The following is a 25,247-nucleotide window of genomic DNA, read 5'->3' as shown; positions in this document are numbered from 1 at the left end:
TTTTAACACCTGTGTAACACCATAAAAGCTGAAATGTCACCAAAGAGTTGTATAGTGGAAAACAGCATAAGAAAGGGTGAATCCATCTAAATTTCTGTTCTATAAATGTATTTTAAATGTCTCCTAAATCAGAACTGTCTCTGATTTAATTAGCTTGGCATTCCATAAGTCAGTTTTACTCTTGCTTGAATAGCTAGACGCAGCTTGAGAGGGATGAAGTGGAATTCTTCTGGAAAGTTGCCCTGTTCAGAGGGAGATGTGGTAAAATTACTGTTCCCAAAGTAGCCAGAGTATTAGTGAAAAATGTGCTGGATGGAAAGAGAAGAAGAAATGTCCCAGTTTCCACTAGCTGTATGCAAAACTGTCACACTTTAGTACATTAGATGATGAGACAAGAGAGGGTGATATGGAGGATGGCACCTGGAATTCATTCATTCATTCAAAATTCCTTGGAATTTTGGCTGGGACCCCTTTACAGGGTGTGACTGGTGAGCCATGGGCATGTGCGTTCATGTCTGGCTCCTCTGGTCTTCCCCCTCACCCTTGGACTTGAAAGATATTTACTGGAATAGTTAGACTTCTGGAGAGTCAAAACTGAGCTTAAGGAAGAGAAGGAAATACATTGCACAAGGTATGGCTGAAGTAGAATGAAGGGCAGGGCAAACTGGGTGATTTTGAGTTACAGGGAGAAAAGGTAGGCAAATGTGCTAAAGGGAAGAAGATGCAGTAATCTCAACAGGGAATTAAGTTGAGGGAAATGAGATGGACAGGCATATTTAAGGTCTTCAAGAATCTATCTACAAAAAAGACTGTTTTAGATGTCATGTTACAGTTCAATAGCACATGCCAAAAGGAGTTTAGTGTGTTCCTCAAGTTTCAGCTGGCTTGGCAAGCAGCTGTTACCACTTCAGGTCTCTAGGTCTAGTGATTTGGCTATTGCATGGGAACCATGTATATATTCATGTTTGTGGGGGTGGGGTTGTATATATACCTACAAATTTAATTTTTGCATTGTTTTCTGAACTATTTAATTTACTGGAAAACAAGTACAGCTGGAAATAGCAGATGTCATTGCAGAGGCAAATGGCTGTTACGACTTCAGATGGATACTGTTGAAAGTGTTTAAATGATCTAAAAATAACGTCATGTAGCATAAGAGACGTTATATGTGAGCTGATACTTCTTCATGAATCATTTCCTGCTGAAAGTGCTATACAAAGCTAAGTGCTAGAGGGGGTGTATGTTGATTATATATAAATTAAGAGCAGCCATGCTTTTTTCTATGGTTTAAGTGCCTGTGCTGGTTCAGAGTACAAATGTGGTGATCAATATTCTGCCTTTAAACAATGCTCAGATTTAGATACTGGCTATTGGAAATTGTAATAGTCTTCTGGGACTGTACTCTGTGATAAATTTTCCCTTGAGGCTCTGGCTGTGAGAATATGTGGCCTACTTCAAAAACTCCTCGAACAGAGGAACTAGTTGCTACTCTGAATTGTGTTTTAAAATGTAATATTTTAGCGATTATTTAAATGAAAAAAACAACCAAAATGAAACACACCACTAGATGGATACATGTCTCACAAAGGCAGTTTATGTGCAGCTACATAAGAAATTACTTTAGATATCAGTGTTGGTGATTTCATTGCTGGCTTTATCACCTAGGTCATGTGGTTTTATGTACAGAAGAAAAGGACTGTATCTCAGTGGCCAAATGTTCAACTGGTTTCTGTCCTAAAATTAATTAATTGCTTTGTGTTTGAAAGCTTGCGATGCAAAATTCTGCTGTGAATTGAGAATCAGTTCTAGGATAGGAATCATATGATAAATATCTTGTTAAAGGGTACAAGAAAAGTTTTAAATAGTAAAAATACACGTGTTGGAATTTTGGGGAAGCTTTCATCTAGCAAAAGGATTTTACTTAACAAAGAAACAACCCTCTAAGACACATGCACATTCTGGCTCAAGTTTTATCTATGAAACATAGGATTCAGTTTTCATTTTGACAGGTATTTTGTTGCTGATTCTTATGTTGTATCTCCAGTGACAGACTTCTGGCTTTCTCTTTCGTAGGCTCGGATTATTCCTCCGTGGGATGGTTACCTGGTACTGAATCCCTGTGGCAGTCCTCAGCGATTTCATCAAGCAATCAAAACAATCCTGTGAGAAGACACAGCATAGCTTCTGACAGCGGGGACACTGGGATTGGTACCTCCTGTTCTGACAGCGTGGAAGGTGAGTTAACACTGCTAAGTTTTGTATGTTTCTGAGAGAGAAACAATCCAAAACGTTTTAAAGATATTTTTCACAAGCTAATCGTACTTTTCCAAAGCTGTTGAGCACATGCAGTTTTTTCCTTGCTGGAGCCAAGTAATTGTTTTGGTAAGGGTTGATTAATTTAGTTCTGCATGAGTTGTGTGCATTAACTTGCATCTCTGCCACAAAGAGAGTGCTTGTGTTACACGTTTTGATAATTGCAGTTGGAAGAAGTGCCAGATTTCTACAGAGGAATAATGTCCTGTACTACAGCACTTGATAAACAAGTGGGGGAAAAGCAGAAACTTTTGAGGGAGTTGATGAAAGGACAGTGCTTTCTGGTATTCATTGTGTGTGTCACATAGTGTGTGTCAGCAAAGGAGGTTTGCTCATCTTGAGGAAAGCGTGTTGTCTCTTCTCATCTCCTCTTCTGGTGGGAAGGAATTCACATTTTATTGCATGGCATTTGACACGTAGTTAAGGATCTTTGAGAAGAATCAACAGTGTCTAAAGATTGTCAGAACTTAGTTTGGATTAAATCATGATTAGTCAAAGGTGATCTTACCAGGGAGGGGTATAGCCTCTGCAGTGGCAGTGTTTCCATAACATTGTCACCCTCCCTATGCAACCTGTCACTGGAATTAAGCCGGAATGAGAGAGATGTAGTGAGACTTGAGGTTTCCTTCTTGCATTGATTTATTTCCCAGTAAGATTTTCGAGACAGATAATGAATGACAGCAGGACTCAGCAGGACTGTGATATTATTTTCTCCAGCAGCTTTCTATGCCTGATAAATATTGCAAAAGGGGTAGCTGGAATGAGGAAGAACAGGAAGAGTTAGTTGAAATGAAGTAAGGAATGCTGAATCGGTGTAAGACAGAAGGCTCTGTGGAGGGCTGAGCATTCCTGAGGAGAGGTCCAAATGCCTCAGTGAAGTCTGTCAGGCCTCTTTTGCACAGGAGAAAATCCTTTCCACCCTCTTTCTGTTGCATCTGTCAGCTCATAAGTTGTTTTCTGCTTCTTTTCATTTGTAAACAGTTGTTGGCTTTGGCAAAATAAAACTTTTGCTCAGATATTCAAATTCTTGGGTGTAAAACTGAAATAGTAAATGGTTATTCTTGCAGAAGTTTTTTGGTATTTTTTTTTCCCAGAGACGTAGCGGGGATGAAGTACTCTCATGGTGTGTATTTATATATAGCTTTAATCACTCCCAGCCAAATGCTGCACAATAGTATTTTAAGATGCAGCATTTAAATTAAAACCATGCCTTCCCCTCCTCCCTTTGGAGGGCTTCCCCATTTGAGGGGTGGGATGAAGGAGAGGAAATGAAACAGCAGCTCCTCATCAGATGGTCTGTTCTCCTCTGTAGGCAAAAGAATAATCTGTTCAGGGCTGGGTGGGGGAGACTAAAATAAAGAGGGGAAAGGTTGCAACAAGAGATAGTTCATGATGTTTGTCTTTGGCAGTGCTTTACAATGGTCAGTTCTACTGCATCCTTAATGTTACACATTTCCCACCAACTTGTTTGAAAAAACTTTTAAGTAGCAGAGAAGAAAGTGTTAAAGAAGAAAGGAGGGAAACCTAATGGTAAAATGAAGATTAATGGAGGAATCATATGACAGGCCTGGCAATTGATTGTGTATGTATATTTTTAGTGGAAGGGGTTGATGCCTATGATACCTAGTTGTCTGCATCTCTCAAGCTGTCCCCTGCACACATCCACAAAAAGCAAAGAGTATCATTGTCATCTGTGGAACTGTCAGGCCAGACTGGTAATTGCAGTCTTGATGCTGGCCATCTGCTCTCGTTGTGGTGCTTGGGAAGAAGCTCCTGGGGATTTTTCAGAGGGGAATTTTTTTCACAAGTTGGCAGATTATTACAGTTTTTAACAATGCTCAAATAATGAATTGTGGCTTTGCTATTTCTTTTCTGCTACACCCACTAAAAATAAGAAACTTAATTAGAGAATTAACATTAACGTCAACATCTCCTTTAATTCTGAAGGCTGCACCTGAGTTTGTTTGTACAGATATATAGTTGATAATAAATACACTTTTGCAGGGAATGGACTGCAGGTGCATTTAAAATATATTTTTAATAGGATTTTTCATAACATCTTACATGTTCTTTCAAATTAATCTTCTTATTGGTATTTATTTCAGGAACATTCATGCTCTTTGAAAATGCAGGGTTTAAAAAAAAGACAAGTACCTCTTGTGTTTGGCTCAAACCTGTGTGATTTGGAGGGGAGACGGGTTTTGACAAAGGCAGGAGAAAGAAACCTCTAATGTTAAAATGTATTCAGTTGATTGTATATAATGTTGTGCATAGGTAGGAAAATTAGGAAATGAAATAGGCAATGGAGTTGAAATTTCATGATGTTGATGTGAACTGTGGGAGCTGAGGACAGAAATTTATAAACCATAAGTATGAGGATGTTGTGGTTTGGGTAGATCTGACACTTTTAATTGAGAGTGCTGTAAATTTAAAGATTAAAAGGCTTTTTATATCTGTTTAAACTACAGTTATATCTGTTAAAACTACAGTTGATGTGTTTGGGGTTTTTTATGTTTCCTGTCAGTTTGTGTCCTGTTCTGGATTCACATGAGCTTTTGCACTTCATTTTTAACAACTGTTGTTAAAATACCTGTGTATAACCATTCTTTCAGTAGCACTTACAGAAGAAATATGATGTTTATATTTGAAGTGTTTTTGAGGCTTTTTTTGTTTGGTTTACCTAATTAGAGAATCAGGGACTTGGCAGAGATTAAATGGTCTCTAAACCCCAGCAGAGCTCTTTCTCTTGTGCACATTCTGAGTTTAGCCTTTTAGAACAGGGCTGACAAGAACTACATATTAATGTAAGATACAGGGCCCATGATTCTTGCAGACCAGAACATTTTCCTTCATCAGATAAGATTGTTGTTCTGTGGAAAGTCCCCAGATCTTTCTCGCTTATTGTTACATGCAGTTAATGTAATTTAATATTTCTGGTTGCAAACTAATAGTGTGAAAATTCATAGAACATTGCTTTCCTGGAAGAAAGAGATTGGATGCGGAGAATCAGAGTTACTATGTTTTTAGGAGTTGATGTTCTGCCAGTTTAATAAACCCCCTTTTCTAATAACCCTCCAACAACTTCTCTGGAATTCTTAGCTGAGAGAATAGGAACTTGTTTTGATGTTATGAGATCCAGAAATCTATCATTGTCTGTCATTTTTAAGGGAATATATTCTTTTTAAGGATTTAAAAAATCCTAATTACTTCAATTGAATTGTAGCACTTCTTTATATGCCAAGGATCATGGAAAACAAGAATCAATATTACTTAGTTTTCCTCTTTCAAGCTCTCTTTCTTCTGGCAGGTCCCATGTATGGTATTCTAGTGCTTTCTTTTTTCTTTTTTTTTCTTTTTTTTTCATGAGGGAGAAAAAGGAAAGTTAATAAATATAGTGAAAGGCAGAAGTGAATTTCAGGAGGCAAAATTTAATTATTAAGTATCTTGAGGGGGGTTTTCTTCTGCTGCTAAAGATAACAGGATTGACAATGCATAGGTGAAATATGTAGATTGTGCTATCAGTTTGTTATCACAAAAGTGCAATAACACAAGGATCCTAGATCTTGATAGCTGGCCGTGCTCACTCTCTGCTGTGTTCTGTGATTTTGGAAGATGATGGATTTTCAGAAAAGTTCCTGATTTTAACTGAGTTGAGGTTAATCTCTATGCCCTTGGATCCTGGCAAGTACTGGCATATGTTTGGTGAAGTAGCTTGATTATTTGGAGGGTAGAAAATAATTGTGTTTGAGGCATTTTTCCTTGTTTCCTTCCTTTCCACTTGCCAAGTCTCACATTATGAAGCAGTGTCCAGCCCTCTGTGAGTCACAGTTATTGTGTTACTTGGATATTATCTACACTGACCATCAGAAATGTGCACTGCACTTAAGCCTGTATTGGTCTCTAGTCCTTGTAAGTGGTATTGCCATGACTGCTAGAATAAAGTGTCTGTGTAGCTGATGAGAATATAAAGATTAATGCTCAGAGTTTGGCTGTTTATTTTCTTGGGAGGGTTCAGGATTAAAAAAAAATAAAGGTTATTTGAGATTCTAGTAGCCTATTCCCAGGATTTAACAAATAGGAAAAAATTATGCTAATAATTTTCCTCTAAAATAAGATGGAGAAATGACTTCATGTAACAGTGACATGCTCCATGTGAACTTGTGTACTCTGAATTTGAAACTGGCTTGAACTAAACTAAAGGCACCTACTAGTTTCATACATGAATGTTCTGCAGAGAGAAATAGCTGCTGATTTAACTTCATATTTTGCCTTCTTTTGTGACAGTTTCTCCATAGGAACAAGCTCACACAGTATGCTCAGTTTTCCTCACATCAAAAATACCAGCAGAACCTTTCTCCGGCTAGTGGGAAGTGTTCTGCACAGTGAACTTGGTGCATTTTGCCTTCAGCTAACATCAGTAGTTGTTTCTTAGAAAAATAATTTCTGGTTTTCTGATTGGAAATAACCCGGTGAGAACAAGTTCTGCTTACTTAGAATTTAGTGGCATTCTTGGTTACTGTGCAAAAAGTTATTTCTGGCATATGATGTATTTTGGAGCTATGTCACTGAGTTGTACCAGAATGTTTTAATGGTGAGATGGGGAGAGGATCAAAGGGCAAAAAAAAACAAGGGAAAAAACTCCCAAACTTCAGGTTTGAGATAAAGACAGTTTAATAATGAATGAAAAAGTGAGTGAACATTGTGATGTAAATGCACCACAAGGAGACCGATGCCCAGCCAGTCTCTGAGCAACGAATACTTTGGAAGAAACCTGCCCCTTAGTTACATTGCTGAGCATGACATTATATAGTATGGAATCTGTTTGGTATTTCAGGTCAGCTGTCCCAGCTGTGTCCTCTCCCAGCCTCTTGTGCACCCCTCACTGGGGTGGCAGAGGCCGTGGTGCCGTGTAAATGCTTCTCAGCAAAAGCAGAGACAGTGCTATGTTCCCAAAACAAGCACCATGTGGGGGCTGCTGTGAAGGAAATGACTTCTCTCCCAGCTCAACACTGCAATTTCTGCCTCTTATTCCAGGTCATTTGCATCATGCTCAGGTGAAATATCAGGTAGATGTTTTTAATGGCCTGTAATCTGTATTTTTAGAGTGTGGTGGGTATCTGGTATTCTGATGAGAAAAACAAGGAGCATCGTACAGTTCTCTCATGTGTACTTAGGTTAATATCATGAGACCTGGGCATGCCAATCATTACGCGTCTTTGCTGGGGGATTTCAGAGAGGACTTTTCACTTTTCCTTGCTACTGTAGTGTCAAAGAAGACTCTCTGGCCTCTGTTCAGCAGTTCTGTAGTTCAGGATCTCATGAAGGGGAGCAGGAGTCAGATCAGTTTCAGAAAAGCCACAGAGAGGAACAGTTGCAGCCTTAGACTGTTTTTCTGTGAACACTGGAAACATTCTGTAGCTAGTTAGTATTTAATGTATATATTCAAGTAGCCTTTGCAGCCTTATCTGAAGAAATCACAGGACTCATTTTTAATCCTTTCCACTATGGACAGAATAGTGCACTTAGTGATGGACTATAGGCATTTGGGATATAGGCCACAAGTTCCTTGTAGCCAGAAAAAACCCATTGCCACTGCCTGGAGTTCTAGCCTGGGGCTTGACAAAGCAGATTATTTGTATCCCCCATAGAAAAGTTCTTAAATCTCTGGTTTTTAACAGTTTTACAAGACTGTCCATTTCTGGAGGGCTTATACTGCTCTTTCTTATTTTTTATTCAGCAGACCTGTTTCTGCTATAGTGTATGCACAGATTAAACTTTCTTCTTAACGCGAAGTCCAGTTAATGTATTTAATGTCATCCTTTGTTTTAGCCATGATTTCAGTGTGCTGATAATAAGTAATTTCTGTAAAAGTTCCCTTTGAAGTAGAACATAAAAGCTCACTGTTACAGAAAGCCTTTTTCAGGGCTTTGCTTGTGTTTCTGTGATAAGTCAGATAGAGTTTTGACATCAGTTTTGGCAGCATAAAAGCAGCAGTGAGGAAGAACAATGTGCACAGACCACTTGTGCACAAAGCATGGTTACTCCATCTCACTTCCTTAATCTCTGACTTTCTTCACGTTAGGGGAATTAGGGGTCTGTAAGAGGAAGTGAGAAATACGCAACAAATGACAAGTCTGATCAGTTAGACCAGGTTTGGGTAGAATGAAACAGTTTGAATAGTGGGGACTGGTAATGGAGGGGGCAGGGGCAAAGCCTCAAGAATGCTTGACTGTCTGCTCATGGGGCATTTGTTTGCAGTAACCTCACTTGGGCGGTAGTTGTTAACAGCTGCCTGGTCTTTTTCAGGCAGAATATGAGCAAGTTTGTTGCTTCTGATATGTTAAATTCCTTTGAGAATTGTGATTGGTTTGTTTTAAAAGCTATTATTATTATGCCTTTTTTTTTAAACTTTCTACCATCTTAAATGGTTCTTACCCCATCACATTTAGAAAGAAAACTGGTGTGGGTTTTTCCCAATGCAAAACATGGTGAAAGAAATCTCTTGAGGTTTTTTCCTTCCTCTTAGAGGGCTGACAGATAAGATTTTGCTATGACAATGACTCTGTGTCAGCGGCAGTCATGAAAGTCAGCATTGTAGAAGTGTTGTCAGCTACACAGAGGTCACTTCTTTGCCCCTGGAGCATGTTCTAGTATAGTTGTCCTGTACAATAGGTTAAAAAGATTATGCCTTATTCAGCTTATATAAGTAAATGCAACTTACACAACACATAGCTTTGTGAATACTCAAGCTTTTTCTCCAGAAAAAACACTTGTGAGGCATCCCAAGTAGGAAATGTTAGTTGTATACATCTAAACAGTGTTTTTTGTGTATGGGTGTATTGTTTTTAAAATGTCTGTTAAGTAGCAAGATCAGAAAAAAAACAGAAGGCAGCTTAGGTGTTTGTGTAGGAGTAAAATGAAGTCTGTCCTTGAAGGCAGAAGGATGATTGGCAGGAAAAAAGGCAGTGTTCAGTTCCTTCTAATGCAGAAAAATGTCTCTGACACCAGTCCTCTTTGCAGTTCTTTCTAAGTTTTTTGTGATAACAATGAAAACCGGAAAACACTGCAGTAACCTTTCTAATTTTGTTAGTTTCTTCTTGGTTAGTTTCCAGAATTCCTGTGATGTTCAGGAATTGCACCCTCTTCTGTTCCCTGTTCTCTGTGCCGCTGTTCTTCCCGGAGCTTAATCCTTGAAATTGAAAAAGCAGTAACATATATGTTTGGATAGAATTAATTACATTTATGAACGACATAAACATAAATTAGCATCTCCCTGCATGTTAACTGTTACTGCATTACAATTTATGGCTTGTTCCTCAATATGACTGGATTTTTTTTAAACTCTTACTGCACTGAGTAGAACGTTTATAAGGATGTTGCTAACAAATTGAATAGATTGCAGAAGTTCCTGGGTTTTTTGGTTTTTTTTTCCTATGAGCTTAGTGTCCTGGAAGAAATGGCATTCCCATTTTGAGGTCGTAACATAATGCCCTTGATAGTATGGCCCTGAAAAAGGAATAGAAGTGGAAAAAAAATTGCTTTCATTTTTCCAGATAATAATACAAGTTGCAGTCATAGCTGTCATCTCTTAAATAAATGACACACCTGGTCCTGAATGCCAGTGTCATATTCTACCCGGTTGTAGGTTGGCTCTTTGCAACTCAACTGGTATTTGATAATTTAAATGCCACTGCCTACCTCATGTGACAATAGGAAGGAAATGGTTTAGTTCAGATATTTTCAATACAAAATAAGTAAGGATTTTAGCCTTCTTGAGAAAGAATTAGTATATTTTCATGCTATTGAATTGTAGAAATGTGGTTTGGGGAAGACTGCAGGAGACTTCTGTTTCCAGCCCTATGCTTAGAGCAGGATCATCAGCAAAATAGACTAGGTCAGTCCTGACTTTGTTTTTCTGATTCTTGAAAACCTTCCCAGGTACCTCAAAGTCTTTGAATAACCTTGTCCCAGTGCTATAAGATGTCCTTGTGAAGAATTTTTCCCTGATGTCCAGCCAGAACCTACCAAGCCATAGTTTTTCTGTGGTTGACCCTTATTTTTGTCTGCTATTACCAGGAATAATATGTCAGATAAATTTAATGAATTTAACTATCTGACGTTTATGTATTTTTTGAGGAGCAGGAAAACCTGTGAGAGTGGGTTGTTACTGTTTTCTTTATTTTTTTTCTTGGGCCAAAACTGTACCAGTTTATATTAACCCCTGTTGTTTTTAGCAAATCTAAAGACTATAAACCAGAGTTTAAACACATGTATATATTTTTAATATATCTTGCATTGAGTGTGTCCCTGTGTTTGGGCTGCTGTTTTTAGGTGTACAGGATGATTCTAGTCTTGATGTTGGTCTGTGAATCAGAAGACGGTATTATGTACATTTTTCTTAAGTTATTTAACTATCATAAACTCTTAGTGACACATCCTTTTCCATCAGGGATTAGTCTATCCCTGTCAAATGCTAAAAATATTTTGTATTTTCAAAAATAGAACTTTCTTGGTTGATTTAAACAATGGCATTTATTGTATGAAGTGTCAGGAGGTTTTCAGTTTTCCTGTTTGTAAGTTTTAATCTGTAGGAGTACCTAGGGATTCAGGATAGGATTATAGTTTATTGTTCTGTCTTACATAAAAATTCTGAAGAAACACATACTTTTTAACTGGGTGAGAGGTGTTTCTGCAGTAAGCTTTTCTTTAGAGAGGTGATATGGTTAAAAGTACTTCTTTCTTTTTCATTGCATCAGCCATCTGTATGCAGTTTTACTTTGCTGTTGAGAGTGATAGCAAGGTTTTAATTCTAATTAGCTCAGCTAGAAAATTGAATTAAAAATATCTTCAGAGTGCATAGAAAGGGAATTGGATTCACTAGGGCATCCATAATGGGGTTGTGGTTCTCCTCGTATGTTAGAGAAATCTTCCTAGACAAAAGAAGTCTAGTTGATAAAATTTTAGAGACTAATGAAAATTCAAAAAAGATGTGCAGAATTTTTGTTTTTTGCTATTATGCCTGTCTTAGTTTGAAAAGACTGGTGTCTGCTAAGGAAGGCGGGAGGTTTCCTTGAAATGGAAAATGTAAACCCCCTCCCTCCAATTTATTATAATTTTGAAATTAAGAGGCTCTCAGGCAAAGATATGGGAATAGGAATAACAGTTCTTTACTGGGAAAAGTAAAAATACAAATGCAATAGTACAAACAACAACAAAGAAAACCCCACTGACAGAGTCAGAATACGACTTGACATACTGTGGGTCAGGGTGTTGGCAGCAGTCCCATTAAGTGGTGGCTGCAGTCCTGGAGTGACAGATGTGGTTCTGTTGAAGCAGTGATCCTGTAGAAGGGTGTAGTTTTCCTCCAAAGGTCCAGTGGTGGTGTAGATGGGCTGGGTTTTCCATTGGGAATCCAGTGGAGAAGAAGGCTGCTTCTCTGGGAATCCAGTGGAAAAGGATTCCAAATCTGGCGTTCCAAATTTGGTGTTCTAAATCTCAGGTTATATCCAGGTAGGAATGCTTGGCTCCTCCCTCCGGGTGGAGCATCTCACAATGGGATGATATTATTTTATCAGTGAGACTCAATGGCCTATTGACTGAAGATATCTCTGCGGAGGGAGGATTGGTTGTGGAAGAGCTAAAGAAAAATTGCCCAGTTAACAGAAGATAACTGCCCCACCTCTAAGAGATGAAAATAGAATACTCACCTCCACCATCCATCTTGCACCCCGGGACAATGCCCTATTTAGACTAGGAGAAAAAATGCTCTTGATAAAGAAAAAAAAAAGCCCCATGTGAAGAAAACACACTTCAGAGAGGGTGGAGCAAGATCATCTTTGAGGCTCTTTGAGACCAAGATGCTCTCTGATTCTGTGAAAACAGTGCGATTCTTTGTGGTGGTTGCTTGGATATCTGTTGTCTAACACAGCTTCTGAAAGGTTCTGAGAAGTGATTCATGCCTTTGTAAAACTCAAACATGCTCTCCCTGGGACATGTCTGAAGGGAATCTTAAGTTGCTTTCTCTCTCCCTAATTCATACCAATGTCCCCAGGTTTGGTATTCCTTTTCAGGTCTCAGTATTCCCCTATCTCCTCTCCCCTAATGGAATTCAGGAAGAAGAGGGGGAAAATAAATCTGACTTCAAGCAGCCCACAGAATAGATATGCTATCCATGTTCAGGCCTTTACATGAAATCTTTCTCACCTTGATCAGGTATTCAGATGATCTTGTTGACACTAAGGAGGCTATGACAGAGGACTTCAGTACAGGAGGCCCATATGGCTTAGTTTTATGTACACAACTGCTCCAGTTTGTTGGTTTTCTGTTTTTTTCAGTGTCAATCCCAAAAAAAAAAAAAAAAAAAAAAGTAAAGCACTAAAAGGTTGTTCTGGCCAAGTTCCTGTTTTAAAATCTGTGATTTCTGCTGTTCCAAATGGCTCTGTTCTGGTAACACTTGGGTCTTCACTTAAAAAGAACAGTATGTTATGTAAATAAAAGAAGGAAGAGTCCTTGATTTATACTGGTAGTATTTCAGCTTTTGGAATATCTTTATGAGATGGTGCAGTAGTACTTTCTTCCTTCTGTTCCTGCTGAATTTTTCCTTATTTTCCTTTGTGAAATAAGGTCTGGGATAGTTGCATTGTTTTTCTATATGTTAAGAATTATATCAGTAAGTGATGCAACCAAACTCTTGTGGAATACAAAGAAGTGATCTATATGTAGACATGATGAGTGAATAGCAAAATTTGTAGGTTTTGTGTTTACCCATGAGAGGAATTTAATCTTTTAGTGGAAATCAACATTTATTTTATCCTTAATGGAAGTTATAATGGATTATTTTGGAAGGAGGTGAGGAATGGGAAGAATTCAGAATCTCTTTGTTATATGCTTCTGAAGTTATGGAATGAAATGGGAGTTCAAAAGTAGGTGGGAATATTATTATATGAGTATTTAGTTAGTTCTGGCAGGTAGCACAGTTTAGTAGAATTAATAAAACATGTGACTTATGGCCAAAAGTTCACATTTATTTGGTTCTGGGAGTACTGTACTCCTATAAGTGTTGTGTACCCTTAATTTACTGTAAAAGTTAAAGAACATTAATTAGACTGATGCTTACATGGGTGAGTGTTATTTCAGCTGTTCAGAAGTAAGTGTGGGACTTGATGGAGCAGGATATGCTTGGTGGAGTTCTGTGTTTCAGAAGTCTGATACCAAACTTGAAGAAGCATGGATTCTTTTTTTTGTTGTTGTTTTCTTCTGAAGCGTACTGATTTGTAAGTCTGATTAAATTAGTTTATTTTATTACATGTGCTTATATAAACAGATCTATTAATATACTTTATACAAGAGTTTCTGTTTGCATATATATATACACAACCCTTACTATGCTTGTTTTTCCAACATCGTTAATGGTTTTGGCCTATCATAACTAAAGATATAAACTAAAATCTTAAAATAAAGTGCATTACAAAAAGGGTAAATAAAGATATTTGGAGATTCTTTGAAGAAGCCATTCTTGCATTCAGTGTTTATAGTAGTTATTGATACAGTTATTTCTGCTGCTTCATTATTTCAATATTGTAATTGTATCTCATTTGCCTATGAGTGTTAGCCCAAGATGCAAAAGGGAACAGTGTGTCATGACAAAAATACTCTGTGCAAGGTGAAGTCCGGCAGCTTTATGATTATCAAAAATCATTTGTGTTGACCTCTGTTCTGAAGCTGAAGTGCATCAATAACCTTACACCACTTGAGCGGGGATGTGAAGATCTGTGTGTAGCTTCTAAAATTGCTACCCTTTGCAGAGTTTCAGATTTCATCCTGGTAGCTGGGATGTGGGCTGAATGCCATTACAGTTTGCTATGTTAGGGATTTACTGGTGCTGTTGGGTAACTGATGAACACTGTGGATACCGCATTGCGCAAAATTACCGTCTTGCATTTCTCTGGGGTGGAAGATGACTTCAGTTATTAACATAATTAGGCAGATTTTGTTTTAATTGAAATGCTTTCTGTAAGTATGCAATTCTGACTTTATTAGCTAGTGGTTATGGAACTGACTTTATTTCAGAGCCAGAGATCAGGTCTCAAGTCTGCCACACCAACTTTTATGACAGACTTTGGTCCCTGCTTGTTCTGATCAAAAAATAAGATCTGAAGTTGAGTCCACCTTTTGGAAAGAGTTCTATTTCTAATTTCTGGAATGTGCTGTGCTAGTAATACCTTAACTAAGGTGTTTCTTAATAGGCTGGAGAGCAGAGAAGAAACTGTTTTTTTTGTTTTCTTTGTGAAGATCAGAGCACTGCTAATGTGCTTGGATGCCATAGTGATAAGTACTATAAATATCCAAATGTGTGAGCCAACAACTGGAAGTAAATTTGTAAACACTAAAGTCTTTCCATTATCAAAAGGCAGCAATTGGAACATTTTCTGCTCTCCCACCTCTTGCTCTGGACGTTTAATTGTGCACATCACAGAAGGCAAAAAGGGCATAAAAACTATGTCTTCAAGTGTTTCTGGGGAACAGAGAGAAGTGATCAGTAAAGCCATTGGAGGAATGTAATTCAGATTGTTTGTGTCCAAGCTTGTTAGTTATCAGTAAACAGTGAACCACTCTTCTGTTTAAATAAAGTCTAAAACGAGGCAGCGGTACAGGTAGTAGCACTTAAAATAGCTGCAGTTTTTATGTCATGTGGTATACTGTGTGTAAGCATGATGGGCTGCGTGCAGTAGTGCTGGAGATTCCATGGGTACTCAGGGGGGTGTGTTGGCAGTGAACCAGCATCCCCATTCAGGTGCTAGGTAAACCTTGCTGGGGGAATTGAGATGCCAGATTGGTTTCTAAAATTAAGGTGATCAAATCCCAAACTGCACCAGAGAAGGACTTTTTTTTTTTTTTTTGTGTGTGTGTGTGTATGTATAGCGTCTTCGTTTTGTTTGGAATGCTTTAGCATGTTTTGTCTTAAATGACTGCTGAGATCATCTCAAATATGCAAACTGAAGTTGGTTTAGAGTTCTGTTACCTACAGTAGATCAAGTCTTTTCATCTGGGACTGCTGATATAAAATGTAGCAAGTAGATTTCATTCCAGGGAAGATTAATTCAGTGGACCAAATGGTGCCTGACATATATATGATTTGGCAATGGAACTTCTGGTCTTCCAAGATGAAAAACATTCTGTTAAAGCATTTTTCATAATTAATTACTTATATTTTCTTGCTTTCATGATTTAGTTGAATTTATTGCTTTCATTTAATTAGTGTGCTAATCATAAAATTTCTAAGTCGTTGTAATGTCAGGGCACTAAACTCTTTTGGCATAGGAAGTAAGGGGAAAAACAACTTTGGAAATTCATTGCAGGTGAAAGAATGGGGAAGCTCTAAACTGTTGTTATTTTTTTTAAAATTTATTTTAGAAATTATTTACAAAGCTAAATCTCTTCAGTAGGAAAAGCTGTGATAAAAGACTCTGGTCATTACGTGTTTCTCTCCTGATTCACAATCAGTTTATTTAAGCATTGGTTATAGATAAAATCAGATCTTTCAGCCAGTCTTGTTAAAAGGTACAATTTTATTGGCCTTTAATTTTCAAGATAGTTCTAAAAAATGTGGCATACAGATTAATTTTAATAGTATAGAACTGTCTTTATGTTACAGATAGACTACTTGCAGTGAAAACACTCTTAAGAATTAATGCATGCATGAAGTTTGGGGGTTTTTTTCCTCCAGCCTTTAAAATTATCCTTCATGGCTTCTTTGGTGATGGACATATAAGGAGACAGTAGTTCCCTTCTGGAGTGGAGGCTTGTTTTTTACAGTACAGAAATGCTTCAAATAGTGTGAAATTTGGTTCTAAATACACCCTCAAAATTAACGCTCCTAATTTCACCTTTGTAACATTTACTTTTGCTCCGAAAAACAGCAAAAATTAAGTCCTCAGGGTGTGTGAAGGTTAGAGGTCCTGGAGGAAGAGTTGTTTATGGGCAGTACAGAGCTGTGAATCCCTCTTTGTTTTCTGCTGTGGGTAAATTCAGTATTAGAATTGGAACAACTCTCTGTTACTAGTAGTCTTAGTACCATGGCTCCACCGGTGTGCCTGAAAAATAGAATGTTAAAAGCTGGAGTCAAAACAATGAAAGCCAAGTGGTGCACAAAAGCAAAGGGTTTTCCACATCTATTTATTATATTGTAATCAGTTTTTTTGGGATGGAATGCAGAAACTCTTCCATATCTTATTGTTGCCACTGTTGCTTTAAGGAATGTTTCTGTTAGTAATAGGAATCTTGCTATAGGAAAATGGTGGGAGTTCCAGGTGGGTCTTGAACTCCTTTCCCCTAAATTTATTACTACTTTGTTTTGCTTGAATTTGTGAAATTTAAAAAGGTAGCCAGTACCACTCAGTGTAAAGAGCCGTGGGAGGAAGCAGGTAAAGTTTATAAGTGACATGAGTCTAATTATTGTAAGAGTTTGTCTCCTGTTCTTCGTTTGGAAAATGCAGATAATTATACTTAATTTTTGAAGTATAAAATGTGACTTCTTCTGTAAGATATAGAGCTGTGCAACAATCCAATTTAAAGTTAATCCTCTGTGACCTGAGCTGAGTTCCAGATGGTGACCTACATGTGGAGTAGGCTGTTAATTTGTTATCAAAGCCCTGACGTGTCTAAGAAACTTTAAGGGAATGTGGCATTAGTGTATGGTAAATGAAGGGTAGAGTAGCAAAGCTAGGAATATAAAGGTTAGAAAATAGAGTGCTAAAGCTGCTTCTGCAACACTGTATTTTACTTATTTCTGTATTTACTTTACACAGTTTTAGTAACATTTTTTCTTTTTTTTTCCCCCAATTCTTATTTAAATTTCCCCAATTTCTTATTGGGATCTTCCCCAAATCTTAGTAAGTAATTAAGTAGGACTGCTAGGTCTGCAACAGACCTACTCCAGTTGAATATTAGCTATTCTTAAAGTATTATCATCTCTTTTACCATTTGGGGATCAGTATCAAGGAGAGAGACTTCCCCAGTGAGTTAAATTACTCTCAAGGCACCCGTTGAACTTTTGGGGTTGCTGGGGATGGTTTCTGTCCCTTGGAAGGGATTACTGCTTGATGCAGGCATTCCCAAAGTGTATTAACTAAACTGCTTGTGGCCCATGCAGTGCTTCCAAGCAGAGCAGCAGCAGTGCTGCAGCAAGGCAGGCTGGCTGCGCCTGGCGACCTGGGCTGACCTTGGTCTGCAGCAGGAGGAAGGAGTCAGACAGGGACAGTCCTGCTGTGGAGCAGTGAGCGCCAGCAAGCAGTATCCTCCTGCCTCACTGGGCCCATGGCAGCCTTGCTGCTGTGGCTGCTCACAGCACCTGCCTCTGCCTGTTAAAGGATTTCTTTTTCCATCTGAGTAGTGTACATGTGTTCTAATTGTAGAGAAGTCTCTGTGATACTTGTAAGAGTTACCAATTAAAGGGCTGTCAGATATTGGAACAGGCTGCCCAGGGAAGTGGTTGAGTCACCATCCCTGGAGGTTTTCAAAAGATAACATGTAGATATGGTGCTTGAGGGCATGATTTTAGTGTGGAACTTGGTAGTGCTGGATTAATAGTTGGACTTGATGATCTTGAAGGTCTTTTCCAACCTAAATGATTCTGTTCCATGATTATGAGTTTAGGCTGGGCTCCTGAAGTGAGAATACAGAGGTAACCTAGGAGGATGACTGCTGTGCAAGGTTCACAGGGAGAGAGGGAGAGAGATCAGTGGAGGAAATGAAGCTGAAGTGTGAGATTGGGGTTAAAAATTGAAGGTATGTTCTCCCTTCCCTACTTGTGTGGCCAGGCATAAAACTGAAGGTACTGGTCCTGTTTAGAGCTATTCCTGGTGGGCTGTGAAGCAAGAGATCCACTGCTTTGTGGTGAGGAAAACAGGTACCAGTTGAATCTAAATATTTTAATATTTAATTAATTTTTAATTATTTCAATACAAAGTCTTAGTAGAAAGAGGGATTAAACTGTCATTAGTGGATAAGTATTTCAAAAACATATCCAGAAACTCTGGTGTCCTTGAAAGTGAAATTTAACCTTCTAAAGTTACTTGACATTGAATTGAGGGCTCTGTTTCTACGTGTAGTTATGAAGAAAATGTGGGGTGTTGATACATACCTTGGTCAGCCACAGAGTTTTAACTCTCTGGAATGACAGTGCTCTCTGGGAGCCCTCAGATTTTGCTCTGGTCTCTTGTGTTAGAGTGCATCTCTTAACTCTCCTCGTGTGAGTTCGTCTTCACTTGCACATCATTTGCCCTTCACGTTTCAGGTGAGGTAGTTTTGCTGCCGAAAGGTATCAGCCTAGCTAACCTGGGAATGCTGTTGTGGGAGATGATATAAGAGGCACGTTTGAGAGTTGGGATAATACAAATAAGTTGCCTGTGGAGACTAAGGAAAGACAGCTTGCATCTGTCTTGGTATAGGAAAGGGTGGGTATGTTCCCTTACAGAGAACAGAAATACCTAGAATTATCCCCTCTGGGAGGGCAGGGGCGGATTTCTGTTCTGGTGGGCTAAGGTTTTTTGAGTCATCCCTAGCTGGGGATGAAAAAGTAATGCCAGTGAGAAGGGGTATCTGATGGCTGTTGAAGTAGGTATTTGTGGCATGGGTATCTTGCAGATACAGAAAGGAAGGAGAACACATATATTGTGCCATCCACTGTATTTTTCCCCTTCAGCCATCACTTTTAAAGAAGGTCCTAGGGGGATATTTGATTTCTTTATGTCCTCACTGTTAAGTGCTTGTTGTTGGAAAATGGAATTGGAAGCCGTAGATGGCCTTCATAAAAGGGCAAATGCAAGTTAAGATCTAGACTTCTAAAAAACGAGACAACTAACTACAAAAGAAACTCCCTGTGGCAGTATAGGTTTTCACTTAGGCTTCTGTTTCAGCAAAATCAAGTTGCCTGTTGACGTGACTGCTGTTCTGGAATATTGCTTTATCCTCTTATCTGGGGGGGGTGAAAATAGAACCCGTTAATCTAAAAATTGTTCTACTTAGTTATATAACTTTCTTAAAAATAGCTCTTAAATGTCTGCAGAGGATAGATGCTGTGGGATTCAAATTTCGCTTGGATTGTGCTCTTTTGCATAGAGAGCATCCACATCACATGCATAATATTTCTACTGTTTTGTGGTGGCCAGCTGCATGTAACACGTGTTCACACAGGGGCCTGTGAACATCCTGTAGAACAGCTCTCTCTCAGGTGCTGTACATGTATGGCAGCAAAATAGCACCAAAACTGCAGCTGAGTGTAGAGAGGCACATCAAGAGGACACATTGAGGATGGGATGTTTCTTTGTGTGTGTGTCACTTACTGCTGGGAAAGTTTAGCTTTTTTTAAATGGTTGTTCAGAGCATCCCTTATTCTGTTGTATTTCTAGAAATTGCAATTATATTTGACAGTGGGTTTGTGGTATCCTTGGCTGAAGATGCAAAGTGCATAAATCACAAGGTTTATTGTACTCTGGTAAAACAAGTCCATTCTTTTAAGGCATACTTCTATCTTAACATGCTCAGTTTTCTCATCTAAAGAGATTTTTATATAAGTTAGGTTAGCCTTTCTCATTACAGATTAATTTAGCAGATGGCCATTGCAAGCTTGGACCAGCAGCAGTCATAAGTAACTTGCTTTCAGTGACTGATACGGAGTAAAAATTGTGCTTGGGCTTACCTGCTGTTTGCTTTCGACCATTAGGTCAGATAAAATCTGTAAAATATTTTCTGCTTCAGTTAAATATCCCATGGTATTGTATTTGTCACTTGTTCTAATGAATCTAACATTTATTTTAATTCTTTAACATTGGCATCTAGAATAATTGAGTAGGGAAAACTAGAATAGAGTCTTGCAGTAGTTGACTTTGCTGCAATTTATTTTTCTCAGCTGAATGATCTTTTCCTGTAAAACAAATTTTGCCTGCTGCTTTTTGAAATGTCTGCCTGTTCATCAGAGTTCTCTTGTTGCATAGGATCAATGCCTCACTTCGTTTTGGAATGGCAGCATCTCACCTCTATATACTGCTACTTTCCTTTACAGTCCCCTGTAATATCATCTTCTGAATCTGGGTTTCATTTAAGTGAGCTAAGTTGACCCAGATCTGGCTCAAGAGTTACTAATTTTTTGAAGATGCTTCTCTTTTGGAGTTGTGGATTCCCCAGCTGAGTATTATTAGCCTAGATATTGCTGGGTAAATTGACAGTTCACAGAAATATTAATAGGCAGTACTCCTTTTTTTTTTTGTGTCCTGAAATACCACTTATGCTAGATCCCTTGGGCAGGACAGATATACTTGGTGTGTATCTGGTATGTTGGGGGCTTAGGTGTTTTCTTTTTACTCTCTGCATATACCTAGTGAGTGTTAAGACCTCAGGTTTACTGTACCACTCACATGCACTTGCCTTTTTCTGTTTGTTTGTGGAGTTTGTTTTCCCCTATCAGAAACTGTTACACTGCCTTGGTACAATCTCCCCGAAGTCAACAAACTGTTGTTAGAAGTTTTTGTTAAGCTTTTTTTGTTGAAACACATGTAAAATTTTATTATTTGAGTCTTATAATTGGTACTGCCAAACAGCAGAAGTTTATTTTAAAGCAGAATGTGGATAATTTTATCCAGTATTTTCCTGCACAAAAAAAAAATCGAAACCCAAACCAGCTATATAAGTCAGAGAAGTGCGTATTAACTTTTTATGAGGAATCTTGTGGATGACAGATCATTCTACCAAATGTATTTTAATGTCAATTAGTACTGAGAACTTTCACCTCAAATCTGACTGCAGTGGCACATAGGGGTAAATGAACACTTTCTACAGAGCTTAGTTATCTCCTGTGTAGTGTTTTTTAACTGATCAAGTAGGATCAGAAAAGTAGATCTTGTATCGCTGTGTGCTTCATTTTGGTAGTGATTTTGTTTTGATCACCCCTGTGCAGTTCTTTGGGAAGATGCTCAGACTGCCTCCTGTCATCTAAATTAAGTGATGGAATTGAGAACCTTGGCTCTTGAAATAGGATGTGGAATGCAGAGATTGATTTGTAATGCTAAGGTGAGATCATATGAAGGTGGGGCCCACTGTGTTAGTTGTGTGCTCTTGCTGCTAGAATCTTAAGAGCTTTGCTAATGAGGTTTTTGCCAGGTCTGCTATCTCAGAAGGTGGGGTGGGAACCTGATGTTAAGGTACAGGGATGACCTCTCAAGCATGGGACAACACTCTTTAAATAAATCAAAGCTGATGAATGTTGGCTGTGCCCTAATGAGACTTGATCAAAGAGCGGATTTGTGAAAGAGTATTTCAGTACCAGGAATACTACAGCTTAATACAAAGTAGTAGCTCCTATAAGGCATGTTCCTTGTCAGTACTGTGTGCTAGGGAAAATACTGTGTTTTCAGGTAAATCTAAGTGAAGCAAGGCAAACTTTTACATAAAAAGATGAAAACAGGATGTGAATAATGTGAAAATAGGGAAATACAAGTTACTTTCTTTGAGTAAGTATTTTTCATTTACTCAGTGAGGAGGTATAATTTTCTCTTGTTCAGTGGCAGTTTCTTTGTTAAGCTTTAATAAATTTTAGAACATACTTGTTTCACACTTGCCCGTTTTTTCTGTTATTTGCAAATTGAGAGTGTTGTCCTCATTACTTACTCAGGGTATGATTGTTACTACCCTATTACCTCTGTGTCAAACAAGGGAGAAGGTGTGTTTGCCTCAAGGCCGTGGAAAAGAATGAGAGTCATAAAGGGGGGAAAAGCAGGAGGAGGATAAGGAAGATGGACACCAAATGGCCAGGCCTTAGTAAGTTAGATGGGATATGTTAAGCAAGTTTCTGTTCAAGTATGTTCATATGTACATAGCATTCCCTTTGTTTGTAAGGATGTCTAAGAAGCTGTTTGCCATTTGCTGGAACTCAGTGTTACCGCTGCAATTCTTTCCTTGCATAAGTGTGGATGCCATCCTGGTACTTATGAGTGCAGCTTTTACTCTTTCCAGCATGGCTTTCTGCTCTACTTACTAAAATTCCTTTAAAATTGCCTTGTAGTATTTCTGGATATCTGTACATTGTAGCAGGCCTGTGAGGCTGTCCTATTTATTCCTTCTTCCATATCTCTATAATAACATTGCTGAGGGATAGTAGCTTTACCAGTATTTCATCTGAAACAAAGTCCTAAAAGCAACAACATTGCTTCAGCCTTCTAAGTTTACATTCATGTAATTCAGCATTGTACTGTTCAAATTTTTTCTGAATTACATAGCTTTTAAATTCCTTCACCTTTTAAAACTAGCAACTTTTTAGGTACAACTTGCATTCCTTTGGTATGCAACACAGTAGATTACAGAAAATCCCTTACAATTAATGTGAAACAAAGTAGAACTGACTTGGAGTTTGCAACCCATATCTTATGTAAAAGAATTCTGATTGATACTGGCACTACAGTAATGGTGATGGTGGAAGGCAGTGAACTTCCTTCTTTTCTCCAATTGACATTAATTGGACTTGCTTCTAAACACCACATGACTGTTTCTGTTTTTAAGGCATAGATGTTTTACTGGCAGTAAGTATTTTAGCATTTAATATTACTTAAAATTAACTTTAGTTAGTGTTATGTTTTTCATCTAGTAAGTTTTTTGTTAGTTATTCTTTTATATTAGTTCCTTGCTGTTCAAACACAGAACTCTATAAACAAATTATGTTTAGGAATTCCTTCTCATACAAAACTTGTTAAATGCCTGAACAGTTCCCTGCTTTGTCTGCTGTGCTTCCTTTTCTGCCACAGCTTTCTGTGATGCATCTTCTTATTTATTCTTTGGAAGAGAGTTATTTGCAGAGATTCCTTCCTTCATTCACCTCATGTTTTGACATAGTAAACATGAAATAATATGAAAAAGGCCTGTAAAAAGAATGATGAAGAATTCTAGACAGTACAAAAAAAACCCAAAACAACACACCCAACAAACCAACCAAGCCAAACTGTTCCTGTGAGTGCTGCTGCACCCTGGAAAGGCATGCTTTTGCTTCCAGAGGCAGATGAGTCAGTCTCCTTAGGACTTTTTACAAGAACTGGCCTCCTGCCTGGCCACTTTGAAATGTCTCATTTGGCTCATCCGATTATCTCTGTTGCATTAAGGCCTGTCCAGTTTGTGAGTAGGTAGGCAGGGAGGAACACACATCAGTAAGCATCAATACTACTGTAGTGGCACATCATCCCAATGTCTTTGTCTGTCAACCAACTCCCAGGAGAGTTAGACACTTCTGTTGTTGAAAACAGCTGTTTTGGAGATTTATGGGAAGCACCCACATGCTTGCATGGTAGATGGAAGACCCATGGCTCCTTCAGTCCTATACTGGATGCTGGAATTGTTTGTGGCCTGTTGCTGGGGTCCAGTTAAGAGCTACAGAGCAGTTCAGAGGAACTGAGGTCCTATAATGGATGTCAGAGCTTTTGTTCACTAAACCACAGCCAGATTCAAGACCTTCAGTTTGTATAATGGAGGCTTCACTTCCCCTGTTTATCTTCTGCTCAGTTAGTAAGAATAGTTCCATTTATTTTCCTGCATTGGGGTAAACTGTGTCAGTGTTTTGGGGAGGTGGGTGGGAAAGACGGGAAGAGAAGGTCAGCTACTTTTAATACTGATGTTTTTCTCCATGATCAGGTCATTCTAATTATACACTGGATAAAATATCAAATTTCAAAGTCCTTCACACAAGGAAGGTTCGCTGGTTTTCAATGGCATTAGATACACATGCATCCTATAAACACATGCATCAGATACATTTTGATTTTGATTAATATTGGGTAACTGTATTAGCTGATTACTCTGCTATTGTTTGATAATATCTTATCTGGAATAGTGAATAATTTGTCAGAGGTGTATCTAATATGGGAGTTTGCATAGCACTGGTATCATTTTGCAGCTTAAGAAGTTGTTGAGTGTTACAGTGAACCTTTTCTGACTCGTGTGTTTTGACTGACTTTTGGGCAACAGATAAGGATTTTAAGTAGCTGCATGAGGGTGGTGTGTCTGGGCTAAGAAATTACTTTAGAGGTTTTTCTTCCAATAATTAAAAAAGCATAGCACAGGAAAATGCAAATGAGTAGAAGGTGTTCATTAACTTTATATTGAAGAGTTTCTTTCTTCTACCCCTTTTTCAGAAGAAAGTGCCCACTGTGCTCTCTCTTTGTGATTAGTTTTTTATTTAGACCAAAATTGGTTCTGTTACATAATTTTTATGCCAGATAAGCAGTAATTAAATATTTCAGAAGTGTAATACAAGATGGTAAGAAAGCCGTATGAAATGTTCTTCATTTTTTTATTCCATCTGCTGTTATTATATGGTAGAAGTCTTGTAATGTGTTTTTAAAAGAGTGTGCTTTCAATTCTCTTATTTATGTGGCTTTGGAAATACTGGATCAGGTATTAAAATTCATGCCTATTCGAAAAGTTCTCCAGGGAGTTTTGTGATGGGCCCCAGAAAAAGTTAGTAGGATAATTGAAAAGAAAAAATTGTCATATAATCTTACTTCTGCTAAAAGAAAAACCAGTAGCATCTAGCTACTTTTTTATCCCCATGTCTCTTTTGGCTTTCATTAAAGAGAGCAGTTTTAAGCTTTGAAAGACTCTGGAGGCATACAAGGTATGTTTGAGAGTGTTTGTAATCTTCAAATAAATACCAGATCAGTGAAGTAAACCCCAAGTAATCCCAAGGAGAGAGCACTTTTAGTTCTGAACTGGCATTTGTGTACCCCCACCTGTATGGAAGGGAAAAACCTGCTGCTTGGATAAAGTTGTCTGTGACAGGATTTGGCCAGTTGGAGCTTATTCCTGTGTCTACAGATGAAATAATGTCTCTAAGTTTCATGATGCTTTCTGTGTTCTCTCCTATTTTCAATGAAATCTTCAAATTTTCTGCTTTTTGT

At 38.2% G+C, this 25,247-nt stretch overlaps 1 protein-coding gene across 4 annotated transcripts in view; it reads left to right on the top strand.

Moving 5' to 3' along the window:
• CEP85L (centrosomal protein 85 like) overlaps positions 1 to 25,247 on the top strand; it is a 135,119-nt gene that overhangs the window by 43,840 nt on the left and 66,032 nt on the right. For 3 of the 4 annotated variants that reach the window (XM_064413012.1, XM_064413010.1, XM_064413013.1), the window contains exon 2: positions 2,074 to 2,235. In XM_064413012.1, the coding sequence (XP_064269082.1) occupies positions 2,074 to 2,235 (162 nt within the window). Of the gene's footprint in view, positions 1 to 1,806; positions 1,844 to 2,073; positions 2,236 to 25,247 lie in introns of those variants that run through there. The other variant, XM_064413011.1, reaches the window with a different exon arrangement.

The sequence above is a fragment of the Passer domesticus genome, chromosome 3 (genome assembly GCF_036417665.1).
Source record: "Passer domesticus isolate bPasDom1 chromosome 3, bPasDom1.hap1, whole genome shotgun sequence".
Classification (NCBI taxonomy): domain Eukaryota; kingdom Metazoa; phylum Chordata; class Aves; order Passeriformes; family Passeridae; genus Passer; species Passer domesticus.
Note: the sequence above shows the minus strand (reverse complement) of the source record. Positions and strands in the feature narration are given on the sequence as shown.